This window comes from Podarcis bocagei (assembly GCF_964188305.1).
Source record: "Podarcis bocagei genome assembly, chromosome: 1".
NCBI lineage: Eukaryota > Metazoa > Chordata > Lepidosauria > Squamata > Lacertidae > Podarcis > Podarcis bocagei.
In genome coordinates this window covers 87,162,882-87,186,936 of record NC_138125.1, presented here as the reverse complement: position 1 = coordinate 87,186,936, position 24,055 = coordinate 87,162,882, and the positions used below count along the sequence as shown (strand labels likewise).

At 40.8% G+C, this 24,055-nt stretch overlaps 1 protein-coding gene across 7 annotated transcripts in view; it reads right to left on the bottom strand.

Moving 5' to 3' along the window:
• Window positions 1-23,491, bottom strand: part of AGBL2 (AGBL carboxypeptidase 2) — a 28,162-nt gene extending 4,671 nt beyond the window's left edge. Inside the window, exons 1-16 of one of the 7 annotated variants that reach the window (XM_081170234.1) lie at window positions 23,187-23,491; window positions 22,641-22,704; window positions 21,856-21,981; window positions 21,532-21,714; window positions 20,307-20,414; window positions 19,701-19,851; window positions 15,956-16,735; window positions 14,486-14,645; window positions 13,526-13,652; window positions 12,911-13,011; window positions 12,306-12,436; window positions 11,529-11,595; window positions 9,421-9,540; window positions 4,254-4,442; window positions 2,947-3,063; window positions 201-267 (exon numbers count right to left, since the gene is read on the bottom strand). In XM_081170234.1, the coding sequence (XP_081026360.1) occupies window positions 201-267; window positions 2,947-3,063; window positions 4,254-4,442; window positions 9,421-9,540; window positions 11,529-11,595; window positions 12,306-12,436; window positions 12,911-13,011; window positions 13,526-13,652; window positions 14,486-14,645; window positions 15,956-16,735; window positions 19,701-19,851; window positions 20,307-20,414; window positions 21,532-21,714; window positions 21,856-21,981; window positions 22,641-22,704; window positions 23,187-23,213 (2,518 nt within the window). In that variant the 5' untranslated portion in view covers window positions 23,214-23,491. The remainder of the gene's footprint in view (window positions 1-200; window positions 268-2,946; window positions 3,064-4,253; window positions 4,443-9,420; window positions 9,541-11,528; window positions 11,596-12,305; window positions 12,437-12,910; window positions 13,012-13,525; window positions 13,653-14,485; window positions 14,646-15,955; window positions 16,736-19,700; window positions 19,852-20,306; window positions 20,415-21,531; window positions 21,715-21,855; window positions 21,982-22,640; window positions 22,705-23,186) is intronic. The other 6 variants (XM_081170236.1, XM_081170237.1, XM_081170238.1 and 3 more) reach the window with 6 other exon arrangements.
• Between the last annotated feature and the right edge of the window lie 564 nt (window positions 23,492-24,055).

Here is a 24,055-nt window from a genome sequence, read left to right as displayed (position 1 = left end):
TGGAAATTAGGGAAAAGGAGTAAACTTTTGCCTTCTGTCCCCATCATGTTTGTATATTTATAAAGCAATAATAGTTAATCATGGTGGCATGGTAGTGGCTCCTGTCTGCCACAACTTTCTTTTCACCATAACACAGACATGTATTACCCCCCCCCAAATAAAGCCATTTTCTGCAATGTGTGTAAGGATAGATTCCTCACCTTGATACTTCTTATCTACATTTTCTTCTTGCACAAATGTAGAGAGTGAATTTTCTAGATTTCGGTTCTGTATAAAAGAAATGTAGAGAATAAATCAGTATCTGACTTTCTTATTTTTATATATGCCTCATAATGAGTATTAAAGTGCACCCTATGTCTTTTTTTTTCACCACATAGGCACATTCATTGCCCATGTGTGTCCAGGTGTTGCTCACCAAAACATTTCCATACCCTATTTTACCTTTCCCGTTGATAAACAGACTTTCTTCTCTTCAGTCAACCAGGAAGATTGCCTTTGTCCTTTTGCAAGGGTCTGTTTTCTGCTTTTGATCACGTATTTGTTTTATTCAATTCAAAAACTAAGCTAAGCAATGCTGAAAAGGCTACCTTTCAGTATGGACTGATACTTACCTCAAAGCCTCCAACACCACTTTATTTTAGATGTACCTCATAGGCAGAATTTTTCTTACATTGGTTTGCATAAGTATAGGAAAGAGTATAGTACACTTGTGGACATCTATCATGTGAAGATCACACATTGGCCTGTTTTGCTGCATGTTGGGAAGCAGTGATCCCTTCTTTATCCTTTTCTCAGTGTTTTCATATTAGAAGTATGCACTCAAACCCAAGGGACTTCCTTTGTAAGTGTTCCTACCTCATTATTTCCCTCCACACATATTTTCCAGTAAATGCCCACTGACTATATTAGGTGCTAAGGTTTCTAGTACCGTTGACAGTTAAGTTTGGTTATTTTTATATCTTCTCATCTCTCTTTGGTGGGTCCAAAGTGTACTGTAGGATTTTTCCAAAGCATTTTTCAGCCCTCTAATCTTGTTAAATTTTCTTGGCAATATTAAAAGAGCTCTTGGTTCAAGCATCTCTCTTTGTAGTTTCTTATATGCTGTGATGTCAGTCATTTTTGTGATACCCTGTATCAGTGGTTTTTAACCTGAGTCCACAGCTCCCTTGACCAACCATGTTCTTTTTGCTGCTCCCCTGTGTAAGTCGCTTACACTGGGGTTCCATTAAAGGACATGCATAAGTGGGGGTTTCCCCGTTCCGCCCCCACCCCATTCCGCCATGCCCCTTTTCGGTGCCATTTTTGGGGGACATATAAGTAGGAACGCATGTGTCGATGGGAACCCAAGCAATGCCACTGCGCTGCAGGGCCAAGCTAATTCATCCCGCAAGGCATCCCCAGCATGCCTTTTCCTAAATTAGTGTGCAAATGCGGGGAGGGAGGGTGAAACAAGATTAACATCAGAAGGAGAAATATTTTGTTATTATTCCGGGAATCCTTGTCACGTTTTAAGTTCTTTCGTCTGACACCGGCATACAACAACTATATTTTGCAAAGGCACGTGTTAAGATCTTTCATATCCTTCGTCTGATACCTGGAAACATCAGCTGCATACAACAACCATACTTTGCAAAGGCAGAGGTGGAACATTACAAAAAAAGTTCATCTTTTGCAAGCCTGTTCCTTAAACTTATTATGTTTGACACTTGTATTCGCTAAGACATACGTGGAACACAAAAAGCTTTTATTTGGAAATTATGTTTAAAAAAACTGATTCATTTGTACATACGTGGAACACAAAAGCTTTTATTTGGACATTACATATATAAGAACTGATCTATTTGTATTTCCTGTTCTAAATGTTGGTCCTTAATTTCTTCTACTCAATTAGATAATGTGAAAAGAGTTACGGTATGTTTATATGATGTATAAGGAAATTATATAGTTAAACACAGCTAGTTACGTTGTGGGTATATTTGTTAGTTGAATTTACGTAACTATCGGTTTGACAGTGTTATGTAAGTTGACACTGTCCTTTTCTGCAACATTCTCCCTGTCCTGATAAAGTTTGGTGACTGTTAAGGAAGAGGGGAGTGCCTGTGGCGAGAGGTAGAGAAGAAGAGGGAGGGAGGGATGTTGGAGGTAGGAGAGGGAAACACAGAGGACATTTTCAAGGTTATTTTAAATCCCTTCTTATAGAGCACACACATCTTGGCACACACACCATCAAGCTACTTTGCTATTTTCTTGCATTTCTCAAGCCCTCTGTGTAAAACTAAGGAACTGTTACTTAGTGAAGATGAGAGGAGAATTTTTGTTGGGGGGGGGGAGATTTTAAGAAGATAAACAGTCATGCAAAAGTGTTTTCCCACTTTTTTGCTGTTGTTTTATGTTGGGAAGATAATGGGCTGCAAGTTAAAGCTGCCAGCTCCCCTGAATGTTCCTAAGAAGGAAAGAGAGTGATAATGAAGGAAGATATGAGCTACAAGTTAATGAAAGGACAGCCCCCCTGTCTCTCCTGAACGTTCCTCAAGTCACCCCAGAGTGCCATGGCACACTGGTTGAAAACCAAAGCCCTATATTAAATTCTTGTTATAGCTCTCTGAATGTATGGTCACCAAAAAACCACTGAAATGGTCCACTGCCCACATGTTATTTTAGTAATTAAGATAAAACGTTATGCCTAGTGTGGCAATATGTTTTGTGCAGCCACCTACAACATATGCACTCAAAAGGGAACAAGTTTATATCCAATCTAACATTTCCTTAAAGTATTTTTCAAATATTTATTTCAAGCACATTCCTTTATTATTCGTATCATGGGTCAGTCTCCAAGATGAATTGTGTAATGCAGTTCTTTAGTGTACCAATACACTTATAAATTTCATCTGAGAGGCACTGAGCATACGGTGAATTGTAACAGAAAATTAGATTCCACAAACCAACCTGACACACACAGAGTACTTGATTCATTTGCTTGTTCTTCTGTTCTGAACTGTTGTCTCTCCATGATCTCTTGGAAAGGCTATGATTTTTTTCAACACTTGGAGAAATTGAGCTTTCCTAAAGGAATTTAATAGAGAGATGGTATATTGGCTCACTCTGAAATCACAGTGAAAGGATTCAATGGGATGCTGTCCAAGGTCTCTTAACAGAGACTCCTTATTCCACTCAAACAGGAAAAGCAGAGGAGAGTCGAGAAATTCAGAGGAGGAAACGGTCACACAAAGAGAGTCCCATTCAGCACAAGATACTTCGCACATGGTTGAAGGTTGAATAGTCTCTGCAGTTACAGAAGTGAACATATATCAATTTAATATTGTACATATCGGCAAATATGTATGCCTGCCATCTGATCAATATAATAAACATGAGTTCTGGAACATCATGCATTCTAAATCAATTCAAATAGTTAGATATGGGTGGTCTATTGATATAATGTGCCTTGACAATTGGAGTTCTTCAAACACAATCCTTGCTAATGGTCTTAAAAGGCAAAATAATGAAAATGTCCTTTCACCAATATCTTTTTTATAAAGTCATTTCATTGATTACTCATCCATTAATCAGATCAGGATGACCAACCAGCAGTTGGTGAAGAACATCAGCATGATTTTGTCTGGGCCTCACAACCTGCTACTAATGCTAACAGATTTGGAGTACAGGACAGGGTGACACAATGGTGAAAGTTCATTGGCTTCCTCTTTCACAAGCAGAGATACAATAAATGAAGTCATAGTTATCTAATGCCATTGATGCTATTGCAGCAAGAAGCTAGTACCCTCCACTTTTTGCCCCCTCAGTGGAACTTATTTGAATCCAGAAACTACTTGTAGGTCACATCCACTCAAAACTTAACTCTTTTACACCTGCAGGGAAGGTTTGCCCCTTCCCACCATCTGACAAGAAAGCCAAAGAAATTGATTTACACCTCTGGTCCCATCTCCCTGTGCCACTGGCAAATGCTAATGATCAAATTGTCTCTTTATATGTGATGAATCTCAGGCATGCCAAGCTGAGCTGGCTACAGAACAGGCTGATTGCCTTCCTATCTAATTACACCCTCCCACAATCTTCAGGAAATAAGAAAGTAGATGCCTCTTTTTGCTGACCTATAATGTGCCATTTAGTTGCCTTGTTTCAGTAGCATATTTAGGGAGGGGTACCGGGGGCAGGCCACCCCAGGCGGTGCTTGGCTGGTGGGGTAGATGTGTGCTTCTTCCATCATCCTCCCTCGCTGTGCCTCCTCTCACCTGGCAACTAACTCTAGCCGCACTTTGCTGGCAGGATGGTGCCTGGTGCCCCGTAGCGATTCTGCTTCCCCTTTCCTTTGCAGATCCTCCTTCCCCTTTCCCAGTGAAGCAGAAGATGGGCTGCTGCCCAGTCTGGTTTTGCAACTGTGTGAGAGAGAAAACCTGGAGAGAGGAAGGGGTGGGGGAAGGCTTCCCTCCAAGCAAAGCTGGAGTAAGCAGTAATGTGCACACAGCCCAGCCAACCCGGCCAACCCCCTTATTATTTTCCTCCCCTCAACGTCTCAGAGATCAATTAAAAGTAGTGAAGAGATCAGACTACCATCTCCTGTCCTTTTTGGAAACAGGATCTTTTATCAGGATTAAACCATTTAAATGGCAAGGTTACAAGATAAGCACTTTGGAGTATTGCTTGCTTATAGTGTGTGTGTTTGGATCTAGAGGACAACCTACATGTTTATGCCATGTGAATACATAAAGAGGGCACTGTTGTATACAACCAGCTACAAAAGCAGAGTCTCATTTACACTGAAAATAAAATACCATTGACCACTGGATAAGCTGAGAAATAGTGACTGGCCCAAGGTCAGATGGTCAATTTGTGGCTGATTGAATATCTGAAATTACATCTCTCCAGTCCTACAGAACAATGCTAACCCCGCCCTGAAGGATGATGAGAGCAGGAGATCCACTGTCAATTTGAATTCCTTCTGGTTCCTGCAGTGAAAGGTGGATGGTGGGAAGGGCTATTTTCTTGAGGTTTTGCTGCACCAAGCTGGAACAGTAGAGAAACACAAATTGGATCTCTAATCTTAGTGTGCCTGTGTAGGATCCAATGGATCCTTTGGTTGCCCAGTTCAGCCTCCACTGGGCCCCATTCTGGGACTCTTAATGTGGTCTGTTGCTGGTCTTGAGTGGAAGTCAGGCGTCAGCTGCACTGAAGCTGATGGTGGAGGAGTCAGCACTTCATCTTAACCCACCACCCCTGGATCATAAGGGACCGCCCCACAGGCTGCCAGGCTCTGTAGCTGATGGAGGTGGGGCTGACAGATGATGAACAGTGAGAGAGGCAGCAAACTCAGTGACTGCCCTGGGCAGCAAAAGCCCTAGCTACACCACTGCCTTGTTTTCCGTTCTTTCTATATTGTATTTTAAGAAAATGTATGTCATTGAGTTTATCACTTGTGTATGATATATTCTTAATTTAAAATATTTACTGCCTGCCCTTCTGATTCTTATAAAAGGACAGGCTGAAACAGAAAATAAACTATAATAACCATATCAATAAAATAATGAACAAACTCATAAAAAATGCACAGAGGTAGCCAAACAAACCAACAAACCAGAGAAAGACATTAAAACAAAACAAAAAATTAAAATGCCTGAGCAAACAAATACATCTTCCCTTGGTGCCAAAATGATAGGAGTATCAGTGCATGTCATACTTAGGAACAGTGTGAAAGCGTGTGAATGAAGGCACACACAACACAAACATGGGAACAGTGCCCCATATATATATTGACACCCTAGTGTAGACACAACTATAAATGGAACACCTTGTGAAAGAATACTCCTGTTTTTTGTTTGACTTATGTATTTATTTTATTTGGTGTATCTAGTTGAACATATGAACCTTCTTAAACTGAGTCAGGCCTGTTTACTCTGATTGGCAGCAACTTTTCCTGGTCTCAGGCAGATCTTTTTTTCAGCCTTGCTATGAGATTATTTTTCTGAAAATAATCAGGGATTAAATATGGAACTCTTCACATCCAAAGTAGATTGTAGTGATTTTCAGTCTACAAAATGCAATTATCCCCCATGCTTTTCTGTAGGGAGGGGGGATTATGACAGAATCTTAGGGTCATATCCAACTGTGTCACTCCTGCTGATGGAAAGCTCATTGATTCAGTGGCTACTTCTGTCAATGGAATGAGGATAGAACCATTTTATGCTGATTCCACCTTCTTCCTGCAGACATGCCTCCAAAATCTGTTCCAGTGGATTGGATGACCCTTTCAAACACTATGTGCAGGTGGCATGGGTACTGTAATGAAGGAATTGACAAAAATCCCCCCTCACTTGGCTAAAGCAAGCCTCCAATGGATTAAATAAACTTTTGTTATTATAAGATATACCATTGAATGCAACCTTTGGGTATGCATTGGATGGCGTTGCTATATGTGCAACTAAACTATCTCCTGTCTAGGAAAAGAGTAGGCAGCCACTTATTGACAGTTGAAGAAAAGCAGTATATCCACTAATCATTTTGAAATATGGCAACCCTTGCTACTATTATCATTACTACCACTACTACGGAATCACAATCTAGTTAATTAGACCACAGCATATAAGAAATGTTAACAGCTGTGTGCTGGACAGGTGGATAATAAGGAACTATGATTAACCTGCAAGGGTATAGTGGATAGTGCCCATAACATCAATGATGACAAGGAACAACTACCTTCATCCCCACTCTGCTTTGTAACCTTTAAAAATGTCACATTTATAGTTGTAGGGTTTAAAAAAAAATAGGTGTAAGGTCTCCTACTGTACCCTTTATGTACAGATCATTCATATGGCCGCTTAAAAAGAAAAATAATTATGTGTCAGACACTAACAAGGCTACCTGCTTCCTCACAGCAATCCTGTGCCATTAACAAACTTTTGTATTTCATACAGTTGAACTTTAAACAGTATTTGTTGTTGAAAGATGGGGGAGGCACAGATGCTCTCTGGGGTCACCTTGCCCGAGGTGCTTTACACTAAGGAAAGACTTTCCAGAATAACTCAGCACTGCAGTGGCAAAGCAATGATGTTCCTAAAATGCTAGGTAGTGGATGCCACTGGCTGCTGCACAGTAGACAGCAGGAGAGTAGCTGGAAGCTGGGCAGGCTGGTGGCAGCAAGCAAAATGGTGGTGGGTGGGTGGCCAGGCCAGAGGGAGCACGTAGATTCTCTACTCCCAATCCACCTCCTGAGATAAAGGGCTCAGTGTGGCTAATAGGTGGGCTGCCTTAGAAGTCACGAACAAATTATAACAAAACAGTGATTGTTTCTGCAGAATACTGAGGCCCTGCCCAATATATTTTGCTACCTGAGGCAGAGCAGTAAATGGTGCCTCTGCCACATTCAGGGTGCTCTCACACACCTCTCATTCATAAACGGAGAGAGATTAGCCATCACTCCTACACACTGCTTAATTTCCAACATTATCTATTGTCCTGCCCCCATATTCTCTCACAAACACTAGAAGGTTAACAAAAAAAGATAAAGGACCCCTGGACGGTTAAGTCCAGTCAAAGGCAACTATGGGGTTGCGGCGCTCATCTCGCTTTCAGGCCGAGGGAGCTGGTGTTTGTCCACAGACAGCTTTCCGGGTCATGTGGCCAGCATGACTAAACTACTTCTAGTGCAATGGAACACCATGACGGAAACCAGGTTGGAACAGAGCAACAGGAGCTCACCCTGTGATGAGGATTCAAACAGCTGACCTCCTAATCAGCAAGCCCAAGAGGCTCAGCGGTACCCCTCTACAGCTGGGTTATGCATGCCCCACTGTTGACAGATACAATGTGAAAGACATAGAGCATGGCATATTCATTGTCATACCCACACTCACTGACTTATGTCTACCACTGCCAAAGTTCTTCATGGTATTGACAACAGCAGCTCTCTCATACACTAAATTTTCCAGAGGGGGAGTCTTGTGGCACCTTCAAGACTGCATCTGATGAAGCTGACTATGATCTATGAAAGCTCTACTCTGGTGCACAACAAGATTGAAGCTGGTCTGTAGGAACTGGCTGAGTGTGTGATTATATATAGTCTGCTATTGGGATAGCACAGCTATGAAACATCATTGTCTGGATTCTGGCACACACTCGTCCTCTCTCTTTCCCTTCTTCCCTTTCACATGTCAGAAGTTTTCTTATTTGGACAATGTTGCAAGGTCAATGGCTTCAAGAAGAGAAGGAGTACAGGTAGGAAAGAAAAGAGGTGTAAGGAATAAGAAAGAAGCGTTCTCTCTCAGTCTCCTTCTGCCACTAGGTCAGACTGGGGTAGGTATGTGTATAGGCATGGAAACACACACTTCCCTCCACTGCTGATATGGAATTGCACAAAACACAGCAATAAACCTGCTCATTCACTCTCCCTACTGCTGCTTAGTTGAACTAGCACACTCTACCTGGAGGAGTGAATTGCAGGAAAACTAAAGGCACAGACAGAGGCAGGATGCTGCCAGCACCTCCACATTTTTCTCACTGGCACTCCCTCCTAGCCAGCAGAAAATGGGAAAAGGAGTGTGGAGACTTAATGTTCAAAGCAGGAAGCAAGCTGGCTGTAGAGCCAAAAACTGACAGAGTGAGGTAGCTGGCTGAACAGCCAGATTTGGGGGCATGTAGGACCTCAAAAATCTTCCACTCTAAAAAGTGCACCTCCCAAACCACTACATGTCTTGCCCAGGCTAGTTAGTGCAGTCATGTCAATGATGGACTGAGAAAGATGAGAAGCTTCTGCTTGTCTTTCTAACAATGCAGCTCTACTAAGTTGTGTCAGTAGACAGTACCAACCCAGCAAGCACTGGCAACCCCTGTTGCCACCTGGCAGCCCAAGAAAGCCAGACCTTTCCATAAGACAACGAGTGACCCACCTAAATTTCTCAAGAGATAGCAGCACTGACCAGGCTTGCTGCAGGACAGTAACGTGGTAAGTGACCAGTCAGTCAGTGGAGGCCTGGCTATGGCCAGTAACAGGGAAGTAGGAGGAGTGGCACCAAACTTAAAAGACTATAGAGGCAGCGCACCAGCAATTTACTGTGTAGGACAATAAACAAAAAATGAGGATGATGTGAGCAAAACTGGGGAGGTAAGAGTAATCACTTGTGGGGATGGGGGGGGGACTGTGAGGGGGGAGAAAAGGTACTGATCAGTCACCCATGGCCTGAGGCTTGAGGCAAGTGTCTCATTCAGCCCCATAAAAGTGTCAGTCATGAGAATAACCTAGACCACTTCAACAATACAGGAATAAAAAAATAAAAAAGCAACACTCACTAGACAGAAAACTAGTGAAATATCCAAACAGTTGAACTGCATTCCATTGAGAAACATTTCTAGCTGGCTGTCCTCCTCCAGCAAAGGCACTTATCTGGTCTGTTTTAATTGGCCTCTTACCAGGATATCTTTCTTATGTTTTGGTGTTTGACTCAGAGTAAGTTTCTGATGCAACTCATTCCTTTCCTTCCTTGTTCTGAGTTGTTTCTTTTTCTTCTTTTTCTTCTTCTCATTAAAATCCTTCAGAGATTAAAAAAGTAACAACAACACAATTGTGAAAGTGTTCCCAATTACCACCTAAATGCAGTCAAACAATGGTTCTGTTTGCATGCTAAACTAAACAAGCATAAAGATTCCAAGAGGAGATTTCAGCAACTTTGCTTCTCCCTAGTCATTGTGCTGATCTGCAGTCCCGAGCTAAGCCATGGCTTAGCATAACATTTTGCCAAATCCAGGCTTGTGGTTTAGTTCTCTCCAGACTAACACATACCCTCCAACATTTGTCAAGTGAAAATAAGGGCATCCCATTCCATAATGATAATTTTACTATTTATACCTCACACATCTTACTGGGTTACCCCAGCCTCTCTGGGCTGCTTCCAACATATATAAAAACATAGTAAGCATTAAACATTAAAAAACCTTCCCTATACAGGATTGCCTTCAGACGGCTGGGGGATCAGATAACTCCATACCCTCCAACATTTCTCCACTGAAAATAGGAACATCCTAAGGAAAAGTGGGACATTCCGGGATCAAATCATAACCCAGGGTGGTTTCTCTAAATCAGGGACGTCCCTGGAAAATAGGGACACTTTGAGGGTCTGCTAATCACAAGCTGCAACTGATTGTCTTATGGATTGTTTGAGAGAGCTAAGGCATGAGCCTGTGTTCAGACAGCATGCTAAACCAAACCGTAGCTTAGCACAGCAGCAGAATGACCAGGGAGCAGCAAAGTAGCCATGGTTTCCCCTCAAACAGCTTGTACACCTGCATGTTCATGCTAAGCTATGGTATGGTTTAGTGTGACATGCAAACCAGGCCTTAAAGTCCATTTCTATTTCTTTCAGCGTCCAAAGTATTCCTAGATTCCAAATAAATAATAATTTAGAAATTATTGAGATTGCTCTGTGGCATTTGGGCTGTAATCTTGTGCACACTTACATTTGAGTACGTTCTGTTGAACACAGTTGTATTTACTTCTGAGTCAACAAGCATACAAAATACAGCTTATCTCCCAGTGTTTGTTGTATTTTTCTGCTCAGTTCTTAAGTCCCACCCACAGTATAATTCTTGTTCTTTTTCACAGCATAGTCCTAATAAGTTACCTATCCAGGCTCCAATAGCAACCAGTAGCATAGTTTTCTTAGGACTTGTACAAATTGTCATCTTCCGAAAGACAGAAGTGCCTGCTTTACTTATTTGTTGCAGGCAGTCCAGATATCTTCATTCAAAATATAAGTTCTGTGGCTGCATTTTCCCAGCAGTAAAACCACACTACATTATTGGCAAGAAAATGCAATTCTCCTTCCAGTTCATGCATGTTTTACTCTAGCAGCTGCTATGTGGAAACAGGTCTCAAAGGCATCTCACAGAAAACAACTGACAAAATCAACTCAACTATGGGGTGTGTGTAGATTTTTAAAATATTTAGAGACTGAGCACTCCTTGCTATATCACTGAAGAACTAGGATATTAATTGTGTCCTTTAAACAGAAAAAGACAAATGGAAAGCACCTCCTTCTCTTGCAGAAATGCCTAGCCTTTTAAGGCATGTTTAAAAGAACTTGCTGAAATGTGTTTTCTAAAGGCAGCCAGTGTGACTATACAATGTAGAATTTCAATTGCTAGTATCAAAACAAGCTTGGTATTGAAAAAAAAATCTTTGCATAGATTACAATACCACTAGCATACTTTTCATTGACAATAAATTAGTACAAAAAGCATGAGGAAAATAAACTATAGAAAACAGATACAGCAACAAAATAAAAAAGCCTCATCAATCAATTTTTTCCATTTTTCATTAAATCCTTTGAAATATGTGCATTTTTTCTTTCCAGTAACAGAATGCACATCTCCTGTAATGGTCTCTTTCTGAGCCACTAACATCAATAGCAACCCAATCTGTAGTAAGGTTAGTGTCCCCATTCCATTACAAGGGACCAGGATATTGAAGTTTTTATATTTTTCCAGGTAGATTTGTTCACTAAAAAATGAATAACTCTCACCTTCTCATCCATGTTGAGCAAATGTGCAGGGGGGCCATCTGACTGGGAACTGTCTGAGCCACTTGTGCTAATTAAAGGAAAAGGAAACCGTTGGTGTGATGCAGGGCAACATGGGAACATAAGAAGGACCCCCAGAATCAGGCCAATGGCTCATCTAGTCCAGTATCTTGTTTTCACAGTGGCTGAACAGTGGCTGGGAAACAAGCAAGCAGGATTCAAGCACAAGAGCACTTTTCCCTCCTGTGGTTTCCAGCAACTGCTATTCTGCCTCCTGTGCAATATACGTGAAATAGAGATGATCCAGTTGACATTGTGTACTTAGAATTTGAAAAAGCTTTTCATAAAATCCTAGACCAAGGTTTCCTGGGTAAACTTAGCAGGCATGGAATAAGAGGAGGGAGAGATCCTCTTATGAGTCAGTAATTAGTTAAGAAACAGGAAGCAGAGAGTAAGAATCAATTCTCAGTACTGGAACAGATGGTAAGCTAACTGGCCTGTAATATCCCAAATCATCTCTGATCCTTTTTAAAAAAACTGGTATTACATCTGATCCTTGGGTACGGGGACTGATCTTAGGGACAAATTACATGTTTTTTAAGAAGATTAGCAATTTCACATTTTAGTTCTTTAAGAACTTTTTAGTAGATGCCATTTGGACTGGGTGATATGTCAGGTTTTAATTTGTCAATAAAGCCTGGAACGTCACCTGTTGTCAGCACTATTTCCTTGTCATTTCTCTAAGGTTCGAGTCAGTAAAAGCTTGCAGACTTGAGTTACCTGGATTCAACATCTGATAGAGAGATGTCACTCCAAGTACCATCTATGTTTTGTACATGGCCCAGCTCTGAGAGCTTTCTCTGGATTTTTTGCTTCAGTAGTTCCTTAAGTTCAGATAGGCATTGCTGAAACTAAGAGAAAGGGTAAAAAGCATGGACGAACTGCCGATTAAAAACTTACATAATGCAGTTTTTTAGTTAGCAAATATCTCATTTGAGCAGAATTGAAGCACTCAGGGTAGAATAGATTTGTTAACCATTTCGAGGTTTTTTTAAACCACTTTCGGGGGGCTTTCTTACAATCAAGCAGTATATAAATTTATGAAATAAATAATAACTACTTGAAGATTTTAGCACATCTCAGATATATGAACAGCCGAGAGGAAAACTAGGAGCTTTGCTAAATGCATGTCTCAAATTTGTATCCGACCATGCTTCCATTACAAATCCAAATATCTCTGGCTTTCGATAGACACCTTTTCAAAATATGAAAAGTAAAAAAGGCAGTATCAGAGGCTGGTCTCAGAAAAACAATAAATAGTTAAAGACACTGGCTGGTCCATCATTGTCCGTTGACCCTGCTTAGCAGTAACAGGAAACTCTTACCTTAGAACGGTCAGGGTCACAAAAGTCCAATAAGGTGTCACAGACATGGTAGCCCAGAGATTTGAGATCCTCATAGGTAAAATGAGAGTTATTATTATTGCCTGAGAAAGACAAACAGACAAGTAGTTCTTCAATCTTTAGCAAATTACACTCCAGTGCACAACATCCAGCATGGAAAAATTATATGCTGAATGTCTTTTAAAAACTATTAAATACATTGATGATTGAAACAGAGGTTATAACTTAACCTCTTTCTTTTCTTTCTTCCTACCTTTCTATCCATTGTTATGACAAGCCAGAAATTACAGAGCATGATAATGGAAAAATAGATGTGATGGTGATAGTGGATCAGCTGAGGGGAAAGGCTCTGGGTGCCTCTGTGTGTATTCTGCATGCATGTGCATGTATGTGTCCTGTGGTTGCAATAATGTGGGGCAGCTACACTCACAGCTGCTATGTGATCCCTGGAAGGCTGGCCAAAAGTGAATGTTGACCCTCGGCCCCCCAAAAGTTAGTCACTCCTTTGCTACATCCCACTACTGTACTGCGGTTTACCACCAGCTTTTCATTGACAGATAATGTCTACTTTGGTCTTGGACAAAAATGTACACTTACCCAGAGTTGTCCCACTGAATGTAGATTCCATAGTATAGCTATTCACTATCCCCATTCGCCACATCACAACCCGTCCTGTTCCTTCTTTGCACTTTTGGACTTGAAACTTACAGCTGTTGAAAGAAAACTAAACATCCAGATTGGTAAAATTAGATTGTATTTTTAGAACTAATTTCTTATCTCTCTTTAGAACATAAGACAAGCCCTGGTGGATCAACCAAGGGGCCATCTAACCTGCAGTGGCCAAGCAGACACCTCTTGAAATACTAGAACATCTTCTCTATTTACATTACTATATAGGACCGTTCTTAGCATTTAAAAAATTCCTGTATATTCAACATATATTATTTCCCAGTGAATTCCTAAATTATCATCACCCAAGCCCATTATATGTATACATTAACTAATCTGGACATCTAATGCTAGTCATTGAACAGACAAACTAACATCAATGGACTTAAGCCCATTGATTTTAGTGAGTCTATTCTGAGTATGACTTAGCTGGATATCACCCAATGTTTTACTAATCTCATATTGGAACCAAATGAAGAGTTTGTTTGAAATTATATTTTAGCTCAAAGCAGGAAAAAACAACCTAGATTCAATATGCATCATCTGCTGTCATATCACTTCAAGTGTGGAATGACTGAATCTAAAAAATATAAGCCAGAATGTTTACTTCAGCTAAGTGATGAAAAATCTGGGCATTATAATGTAAATTGTTAGGAAGATAAAAGTATCTTCCTATCATGAGAAGAGTAGTAGGCCTGATTTAATAGCCAGCTTTAAGGTAATTTATAGACACTCTCATTAAAAAAACCAGGAGATAAGGAAATGTGGAGATATGCTTTACTCAGAACTGAGTGAAGAAACTGAAATAGGAAAACACATTGCAACAAAAGGTAATTTCCAACACATAATTCATAATGAACTAAGATCTTCCTATAAACTATACCCCACCTTGTCAGGAATATTCTTGCTTAGCATAAGAGGAAAGATTCGTTCATGGAATAATCGCTCTTGTGCATATTTGTTGTTACAGCCATACATGAATATATTATTCTTCCGGCTATGTCCATGGAAGTCACAGTACAACAGAACTTCACGATCTTCAAGGACCCTTGCAGAGAAAAGATATAAGCAAAGAAATCAAAACCAATTAAACATATAAATGGCTAGCTGGCTGCACACAAATAACCATACTGTTCTGTTTCTTTCCCACTGATGTGTAAGAATTAAGTAGTTGGAACAAGTTCTAGAAGCATTCCTGAATGAATGAAATCCCTTAAGCTAGGTCTCTATTTGATGCTTCATTATTTAAGGTAAATAGGCAACCTGATTCTATGTTCCCAGCTAATGCTGTATTAATGTAGTTGCAATACCATGGAGTTGCAACAACTAAGCAGAAAGCACAGTAACAGCTGTAGGAACAAAAGAAACCACAGCAACACTGGCAGACATTCCCACAGCTTTCTGGGTAACTCTATCACCATTCATCAGTCATAATGTTACCCACCAGTGCTATGAAATGCACCAAACAGCTTATGGTACTGGTACAAATGGCAAAATAACATCATTTCCCTTCATTTCCCCACCCATCTTTCCATATGTGAATATTATATCCTCTTGTGCAAACTGTATGTGCTACGACATTCTTTCCTCCTCCAACAGCAGAAAGCTGTGTCCTACACACAGGAGGTACTCAGCCCCATACACAGGTAAACTCTCTTTTGGCAAAGGCCAGGCACTGCACTGCAACCATTGCCACTGTTGGCCAAACGCTCATGAGGATCACAGATACACAAGGAAGATCAGCCACTGCATCCACAGAGCTCCCATGGGACCCCCCAAGAGAAAAGGGGTAAATATAATCACAGTTACTTCAGTCTCCTTCTCTCTCCCATGCTGAGGGAGAAGGGACTGAAGCATGAACACTACTGTGCAGGCTTAGAGACCATGTGCTTCAATCTGATGATTGCTCTCCTTAGTTATAATGGAAGTATAGGAATGCTCTGTTGGACTATAGTTGCACACACTACACAAAACTGCCATGGAAATTGTCTATGGACAGATCTCTGTTCATGCACAGCATTCCCCCTCATGTTCACAGTAGCTATCTTTCTTTGTTTCCCAGGAAAGACAAGTATTCAATTCCACTATTTCTTTTCCTTCCTGATCTGTATTTGCCAACATTCACAAATCAAGAGCAACAAACCATGATAAAACAATAAAAACAGATTAAAACACAATTCCAGTGCAGATTCTTAAACCAATGTACATAAACTTTTCAATTTGAAAAATATATATAATTACTAAAAATGCACATTTAGTCACAAAGGCTCTATAATGGTTTCCTTTGTGTGGTTCTGAATTTCACCCACTCTGCTCCCAGGTTTTCAGATCCAGTTCATAAAATGGTTTGTCACGCACCTTTTGATCATGGCTCGAGTGTGCCAAATGCAAGGAAAGAATTCCTTCAGTACTGTTCTGTAGTTCCTGTTCAAGTCCCTTCCTGCCAGTGAGCAGCGGTAATTTCCAACAATTACTCCATCTGGGTTTAGCATGGGCACAACCTTGAATATGAAGAGATCCCGAAGGAGTCGAGCATCAGGGGAATCACTTAAGATGAAATCAAGGAAGCCTCTCATCACCCACGAACTGTTTGTTTCCCCAGGATGAACTCTGGCACTTAGTACAATAGCCTTCTTTGCAGCAGCAGCAATGGCACTTTTGGATGTATTGGTAATAGTGAGGAGGTAGACTGTGTTCCCAGCTAGACTGCGGCATAGAGGGCGAAGTTTGCAATACTGAGAACAGAGTGGATTCTTTACTAAAGTCATGAGGTAGTGCTGCAGATCTGTATAGGTGTAAGGATAGAAGTGAGCAAAATAACATGTATCATGGCTATGTGGAAAACGAAATGTCCAGGTGAGGCAATATAGGGTCTGACCATCTTCTGTGTTATATTTATAATATTTAATGTTACTGCCCTCTCTCCTCCAGCCAATACCATGAGACTGGGCATCCTTTTCAGAGTACAGGAGAGGCTTCATCCCTACACTGTAGAGACTCTTGGCTTTCATCAGATTAACAATAGTGAAGCGATAGGTGACATCCTTTCTAGTATTTTGTACTCTGAAATAGTACCATTGCGTGTACTTGCTGGTATAAAGATCTGTCCGCAATGTGAGTTCATATTCATACTTGCCTCTGAAATGCAGTAATCAAGAAAAAATGCATAAGAAGCCATCAGAAACTTTCCAGTCCATGGAGGGAAATGTTACATATCATCAAAATTCTACAGGGTGATTCCAGACTATCACTATTTTCAGGTGGGATTCAATAACATACAAAAAAAATTCAGGTTGCACAATTACAATTGCTTGGGTGGTCTTGAGCAACAAACCCACTTCCTCATGACTGGACTTTTTGTAATAAAGAAAGTGACAGGAAAATACACTGGAAAACATGAGATAACACTTCCTTGATGCAATATTGTATAACCTCAATCAAAAATTGTATAACAATCAAATCAGGATGAATGCTCAGTAAATAGCCAACAGCATCTAGCCTCCCTGCAAACAGATTGGGATAACTGCTCAATAAATAGAGCATCTGAAAGTCCCCTTACTTCACTTAATTGAATTGAATTGAATCAACTGGGTTGGTGTGGTTATAGCTATTGGCCAACAATTCCTTAGGGAAATGAAGTGATGATTGCTTGCTAATAACCCTGAATAGTTGGTTGATAGGAGATACAGAAAGCAAAGAAGCCCTGTTGATCTATGAGAAGAATTCCAAAATGCACATTAGCTTCCTTAGAACCAACAAAATAATGAGGAACTTTTGAGTTCTACAGAAGCTTCATCAGGCTGGATGGAAATTAAGCAAAATGGAAGTGGAGAGAGAGAGAGAGAAGAAAAACACTTGGCTTGATGGTTGAAGCCCCAATGTCTGCATTCAGATCTAAATTAGACATGAATTTTGGCATATAGTTTTTCAAAAAAAAAAACCTAAATAGCTACTAGTGTTCAAGGGTCAGGTGGGGACTAAGGCATGGATTTAAGCCCAAGCCATTGTGTGTACACATATTAATAATTCCCTTAACTTCATGAGCTGATTGCTTTGACAATGAATTGGGCATTAGCTAATAACCATGAATGGACAAGATTGGAATAAAACCCCACACTTTGAGCTTAAATCGGTTTAGAGTTGGTGTGAAAACTGCTGAACTGAAAGCTCAACAGAAAAATTGCATGCAGTTGGGAAAGTGGCTGCTCTATCAAAACTACAAAGAACTGATAAGCTAAGTGCAGTATATATTTTAAATATTATTTCAATGCACTCACACAAGCTCACTGGTGAGGAAATGCTTACCTAATAATTTGATGCTGTTTAGCAAATTCTGTTAATATTAAATATACTCAGAACACAGCATGCGTAATATGTTACTTATTCAGCTTCAACATTTATTTTATTGATTATTTGGAACATAAGATGCTGTCTTATACTGAGTCACGCCATTGGTCCATCTTGTTCAGCAATGTCTTTATTTGCTTGAAGTGGCTCTCTAGGGCAGAGCTTTCCAAGCTTTCCATGTTGGTGCCACACTTTTTAGACATGCATCAATTAATGACACAGTTTTACTAGCAAACCAGAGGTTAAACTAACCCCTTCCCAGCCCCGGGAGGAGTGCAACACACCTACACACAGCAGCCGACACACTAACGTGTCAGGACACAGTTTGGAAATCTCTGTTCTAGGGTTTCATGCAGACATTTTCATACACACACATTTTCAAAGCACTGGAAACCTCAGCAAACTAGCATTCATACTTTAGTGATGTTGAGCATTAGATAAAATTCACAAAGGACATTTCAGAGGAGACTTTGCTGTAACAGAATTATACAAGAATTGATTGTTGCAACTTAAAGACTAACAGAAATTTTATGTCACAAAAAATCTGTTAGTCTTTAAGGTACCATAAGACTTTTTAGGGAGTATTGAAGGAGCTGGTCAAGTTGCCCACATATGTCCACAGAATTGCAATAATTAAAGGTATTTGAAATAATGTAACATAATAAATACAAGCTACCCATAATATCTGCCAACCTGGCAGTTCAAAAGCACGTCAAAGTGCAAGTAGATAAATAGGTACCACTCCGGTGGGAAGGTAAACGGTGTTTCCGTGCGCTGCTCTGGTTTGCCAGAAGCGGCTTAGTCATGCTGGCCACATGACCTGGAAGCTGTACGCCGGCTCCCCCAGCCAATAAAGTGAGATGAGCACCGCAACCCCAGAGTCAGACACGACTGGACCTAATGGTCAGGGGTCCCTTTACCTTTACCCATAATATATTCAATAAATTTCTGGTCATAAGATACTCAATATCAAAAACTGTTTGACCTGCTTAGGATTGCATCAGATGGATGAGCAGCACTTGAAGATCTAGGCATGTATGATGGGCACACTAGTACTTTAAAAAAGTCTCAAAAAGTGATATACCAATGCAAGATTATAGAAAAAGCTAAAGAGAACTGTCATTTGATGACCCAGACCCAGGGTGGGGAATCTTTTCAGCCTAAGAGTAGGCAAGTCTAGAGGCAAAAATTGGCAAAACAAAAAATGTGACTCTTACCTTTGTACAATACAGTGGTACCTTGGTTCTCAAACTTAATCCATTCCAGAAGTCCGTTCAACTCCCAAAACAATTCAAAAACTAAGGCACGGCTTCCAATTGGCTGCAGGAGCTTCCTGCACTCAAGCAGAAGCTGCATAGGAAGTTCAGCTTCCACAAAACGTTTGCAAACCGGAACACTTACTTCTGGGTTTGCGGGGTTTGGGAGCCGATTTGTTCCACGACTAAACCATTCGAGAACCAAGGTACCACTGTATGCTACATTCCACCTGTAGAAAAGTTTCTACACCCCCTCCCCATCTCTCTCCAGCCAAGCAAGCAAGACAAATAATCAAAGTCCAAGGACACAGTTCAAACAAAAGCACTTGAGGAGGAAGCAGTGCAGGACCAGTGAGGGGTGGGGCCGAGGAAGAGTGCCAGGGCCAGTTAGAGGTATGGAGGGCTCTATGTGGCTCCAGGTTTGAGGTTCGACACCCATTATAACCATAATATTAAAAAGTTTTCCCCTCTTTTAGTTCCAGATAGTTCCTCTTACTCACACCCTGACGGCTTTCTGGAGATTCCCACTCTCAAAGCGTGATTCAAACAACAGCGTGGTGTCTTCTGGATCTCTTAAGCTGACTGCAGCTGATTTGATGGGCTCTTTCGACCCTCCAACTCGGGAACCAGTGAAACAGGTACCCTTGGTTGCTGCAGAAGAGGAAGCATGGCTATCACTGACTTAGCACTGCAGTTTTGTCTCAATTAGCAGGTATGTGTGCCAATTCTGCAAAATCAATTACTCAGTCCTGAGCAACCATGAACAAATAGCACTGAAAACTGGCTGCAAATAAAAAGATGACTTCAATTTGGCTTCCATTACTATTTTCTAAGAACAGGGCAAAGAACTAAAGATGCTGTAGTTTCACAGGTGCTTTCCCCCATAATGGCTACCAATGGAGCTGTTAGAAACTTAACAAATTTGAGGCAGCTACTATTTTTAGGATTCAATTCTTCACTATTTATAATAATTTCAGGCTGTTTAAAAAATCAGACTTCTGAGTTTACATTTTTCATGCCTGCATTCTTGTTTACTGGAACGGACACTATATGCAATGTACTATATCTTTTATTACAGTTTATTGTCAGTGTATATATGCAAATACCTGGATCTATGACATAGACAACAGTTCCACGATCCTCTCCCATTACTTCTGGAGCCATTTCATTTTCTGTTGGCTGATAGAAAGGTTCAGGTTCAGGAGGAACCCACTCTAACAAAATACATAATGACATTTATTTCCATTGTGGCCTTATTTGTACTTTTAGAAGAAAAAAAATAAGACATTAAATAAGAATTGAAGTATTTCCCCTCAATCTCTAGTTGTATGACAAGGAAAACAAATAAGTAGGAAGAATGGAATACAAATAAAATTACTTAATTACTTAAACTGAAAACTATGTGCTGTAACATGAATTAGAGTAGTGATAGGAAAACTTTGGCCTACAAGCCAAATTAGGTCCAGCAGTGGTCCTAATTTGGTCTGTGTGGTCTGTCACCTGATGCCATGGTAAGTCATGGAATTAACAGATGGGTGGCCCTGCCCACCTATTAAAGTAGCCATGGGAGATGTCAGGATTTGGCCCACCGGCTGGATCAAGTTCTCCAGCCCTGGGACTCTGGAGAAAGGAAAGCACACAACATAGAAGCCAAATCAATGAAGGTTCTAAGAGATCGGACTCTTGGGGCTTATTTTATAAACATTTTCATTAGAGACCATAGTAATGATTTGCTGATAATGCCAAGTTATGAGTCACAGCTAACACATAGATTTCCCCCCACAATATTAATTTTATGACCTCATTAACTCATCTTATTAAATAAAAAGTGAGTGACAGTCAATATTAAACTTACACTCCGCCATCTGGTGACAAACACTGAAATGGCAGTGTATTTGGCTTCTCAAATATACTGATACCACTCTTCACACATTATATTATACATATTTTCCTAACATAAGTATTGATTTCTTTGCTATAACAAGGGAATGTGAGAAATGGTCTTAATTAAATCTTACCACCATAATGGTTATTTAATCCACAATACATTTATAACAACAAATTTGGGAATCTCATCTCCATAGAGCCAACTGAAATAATGGTTTATTTGTTTTAGTCTGGAAGAACTATGAAAAGTGATTGAGTATTATATATTCACATTTTTTATAACTGCATAGGGGGAATCTTAAACTTACATTGTTCATTTTGGAGTGGGTTATCTGGATTTGTGCAAATGAAAAAGTATTCAGTCACATTCCTTGTATAGCCATAAAGCTTTAAAGCAAAACATTATCAACCATGTAAAACATTGATTTCAATCCAAGAAATTACCAATGTGGTGGATATAATCCTTGATCACTTCACATTCTACTGGCCAGAGTGGAGCCAACAGTGAATCATTGGGAACAGAAAAAAGATTCCGAGGTTCTCTCAAGCGCGGAATACCAGGCCCCTCTGGATGGTCAAACATAAGTTGGTTGCTTTTAAGAAGTGCAGTCTCCATCATAAGTGAACCTGAAAAGGGAAAAGAAATAATACAAAAGAAGTTTATTTACAGATACCCAGGAGCCTTGCAGCTATGAGGCCACAATCATACATTTCATTCACAGCAAATCAATCAATATATTTCTCATATCAGGCTTACAGCTTACTTACAGAATGAGTTCTTGTTTGAATTATTTTCTGCTCTACTTTTCTTGTGGAAGTTACCCGGCTTCGACACAGGGCAAGAACTCTTCCAGCTTTCAAGAGGCAAACTGGGGCTCTGAGGAACATTTTCATCTGGGGGGGAAAATTCTACTATTAATGTGAAAAACTAGCCCAAACTAATATAGGCAAAATCAATTTATTTATGAGCTTATCGTTATTGTAGTGAGCTACTATACTGGCATAAAAAACCCACTAAATAAAATTTTAAACTAACATTATAGTACTAGGGCTACTTATTATATGCCAGCAGCATAGTTGTATGCATAGCTATCAGTGTCATCCAAATAATAAGGAGGGACTATGTCAATCTACAGTGCAATCCTATATATGTCTACTCAGAAATAGGTCTCACTGAATTCACTGAAGCCTTACAGAGATCTAACATAACAGATATTAGGCAGACAAATAAATTAAGATATTGCATACACATATTCTGAAATAAATTCCACTAAAGTCAACAAGTGTTGCTTCAGGCTAGTTATAACTTCAGTATAAGGGGGAAATTACAATGAGGGGTCTTTTGGCACCTTAAGGACTATTCATTTATTACATTTCTATGCTACACTTCCTCTCAAAGGAGTCCAGGGCAGCAAACAGCAAAACAATTAAAAACATTTAGAAATGTCTGAAAATGTTTTATAACAATCAGTTACAGAGCCTGATAATGGTAGATAAAATAAAACAAACCGATCTGTATGGGACCCAATCCCAGATTGGGATCAGATTCTTACCTTTGAAATAGCCATAGTATTGAAGATGCTGATGTATGAACCTTTCATATGGCTCTTTAAACTGCTAAGGAAGGGAAAATGAGCAATGAACACTATGAGCCTCATATACCAAAACCACTGCATCCATTGCTATTTATTTACTACATTTACATCCCACCTTTCCTCCAAGGAGCTCGAGGCAGCACACATGGTTCTCACCTTCTCCCATTTTATCCTCACAACAACCTGTGAGGTTTAGGCTGCGAAAATGACTGGCCCAAGGTCACTCAGCAAGTTGCATGGCTGAGTTGAGATTCGAACCCTAGTCCGACACTCTCTAACCACTAAGCTACCCTGTAAGTTACAATGCTGAGATAAAGAATAAATTCTCTGAGTGCACAGTATCTCAAAACGAACCAGACACAATCAAAGTGTATCATTCTAATCTCCGCTGAAGAGATCTGAAAGGTTTTCTAGCATCCCATCAATACTTAAAACCAGTTGAGAACTAGGAGGTGACTGACACCATCCAACCCTGTACATTTTTGGACTGACTTTTGTACTGACCTCAGATGCTGGATCTGCCGGACACATGTCATTCAGCACAACAGCCTCCTGCAGAGAAGCGGAGAAAAGGCGTTAATAATAATAAAAAGAAAGCCTATATGAAGTAGCCTCGTCTTCCACTTGGCAAGAGCAACAAAGGCTGATTATTCTGCCAGTCTCCACCCATGAGATTCCCCGCGAAGTCGGTGTGACGTTATGTGTGTGAGAGAAAGAGTTAATTGTGACAAAGGGACGGGGATATTATGGATAAATAATAAATACGGAAGAAGAGGCTTCAAAGCAGGCTTTTAAAAAGGTGACCTGCGCTTCCTCTGACTCAGGCTAAAAGAAAGATATTCTACCTCAAGCGCCTGGCAACCCTTTCCACCGACCCATACGAAGCTGAAAGGCTTCTATGGCGACACAGCTTTGGTCACTCACAACAAAACGCCCGCAGACGCACACGGGACCGGCGCGCGCGCCTGCTTTTCATAACCGTCGACGGGAGGCCGCTCGCTCGCTCGCTCGCGGGCTGAGCCAATAACATTCGCCCAATCTCGGGACGGGGGGCAGGGAGTGGCAGGACTTGCTGCCTACCAGATATGTGACTCTCGCGCCCGCCCCCTGCCCGCCCCTCAGTGCTCTCAGGAGCGCTCCCCCCGCCCCGGCCGCCTTCTTCCCCTCTTCAGTCTTAGCTACCACTACTCAGAGGAGGGGGGGGGGGGCGGCCGGGTAACCTAGCTACCAGCCACGCCAGAACCAGACAGGTTGGGGGTGGGACTAGCCGCTCATTGGTCCGTCAGTGCGGAGTGGCAGCGGTACAAGCCATTGCTTGAACTAGGACAGCTTCTCGCCTGGTGGGGTTTGGGGCTTTTTTCGTGCAGCTGGGG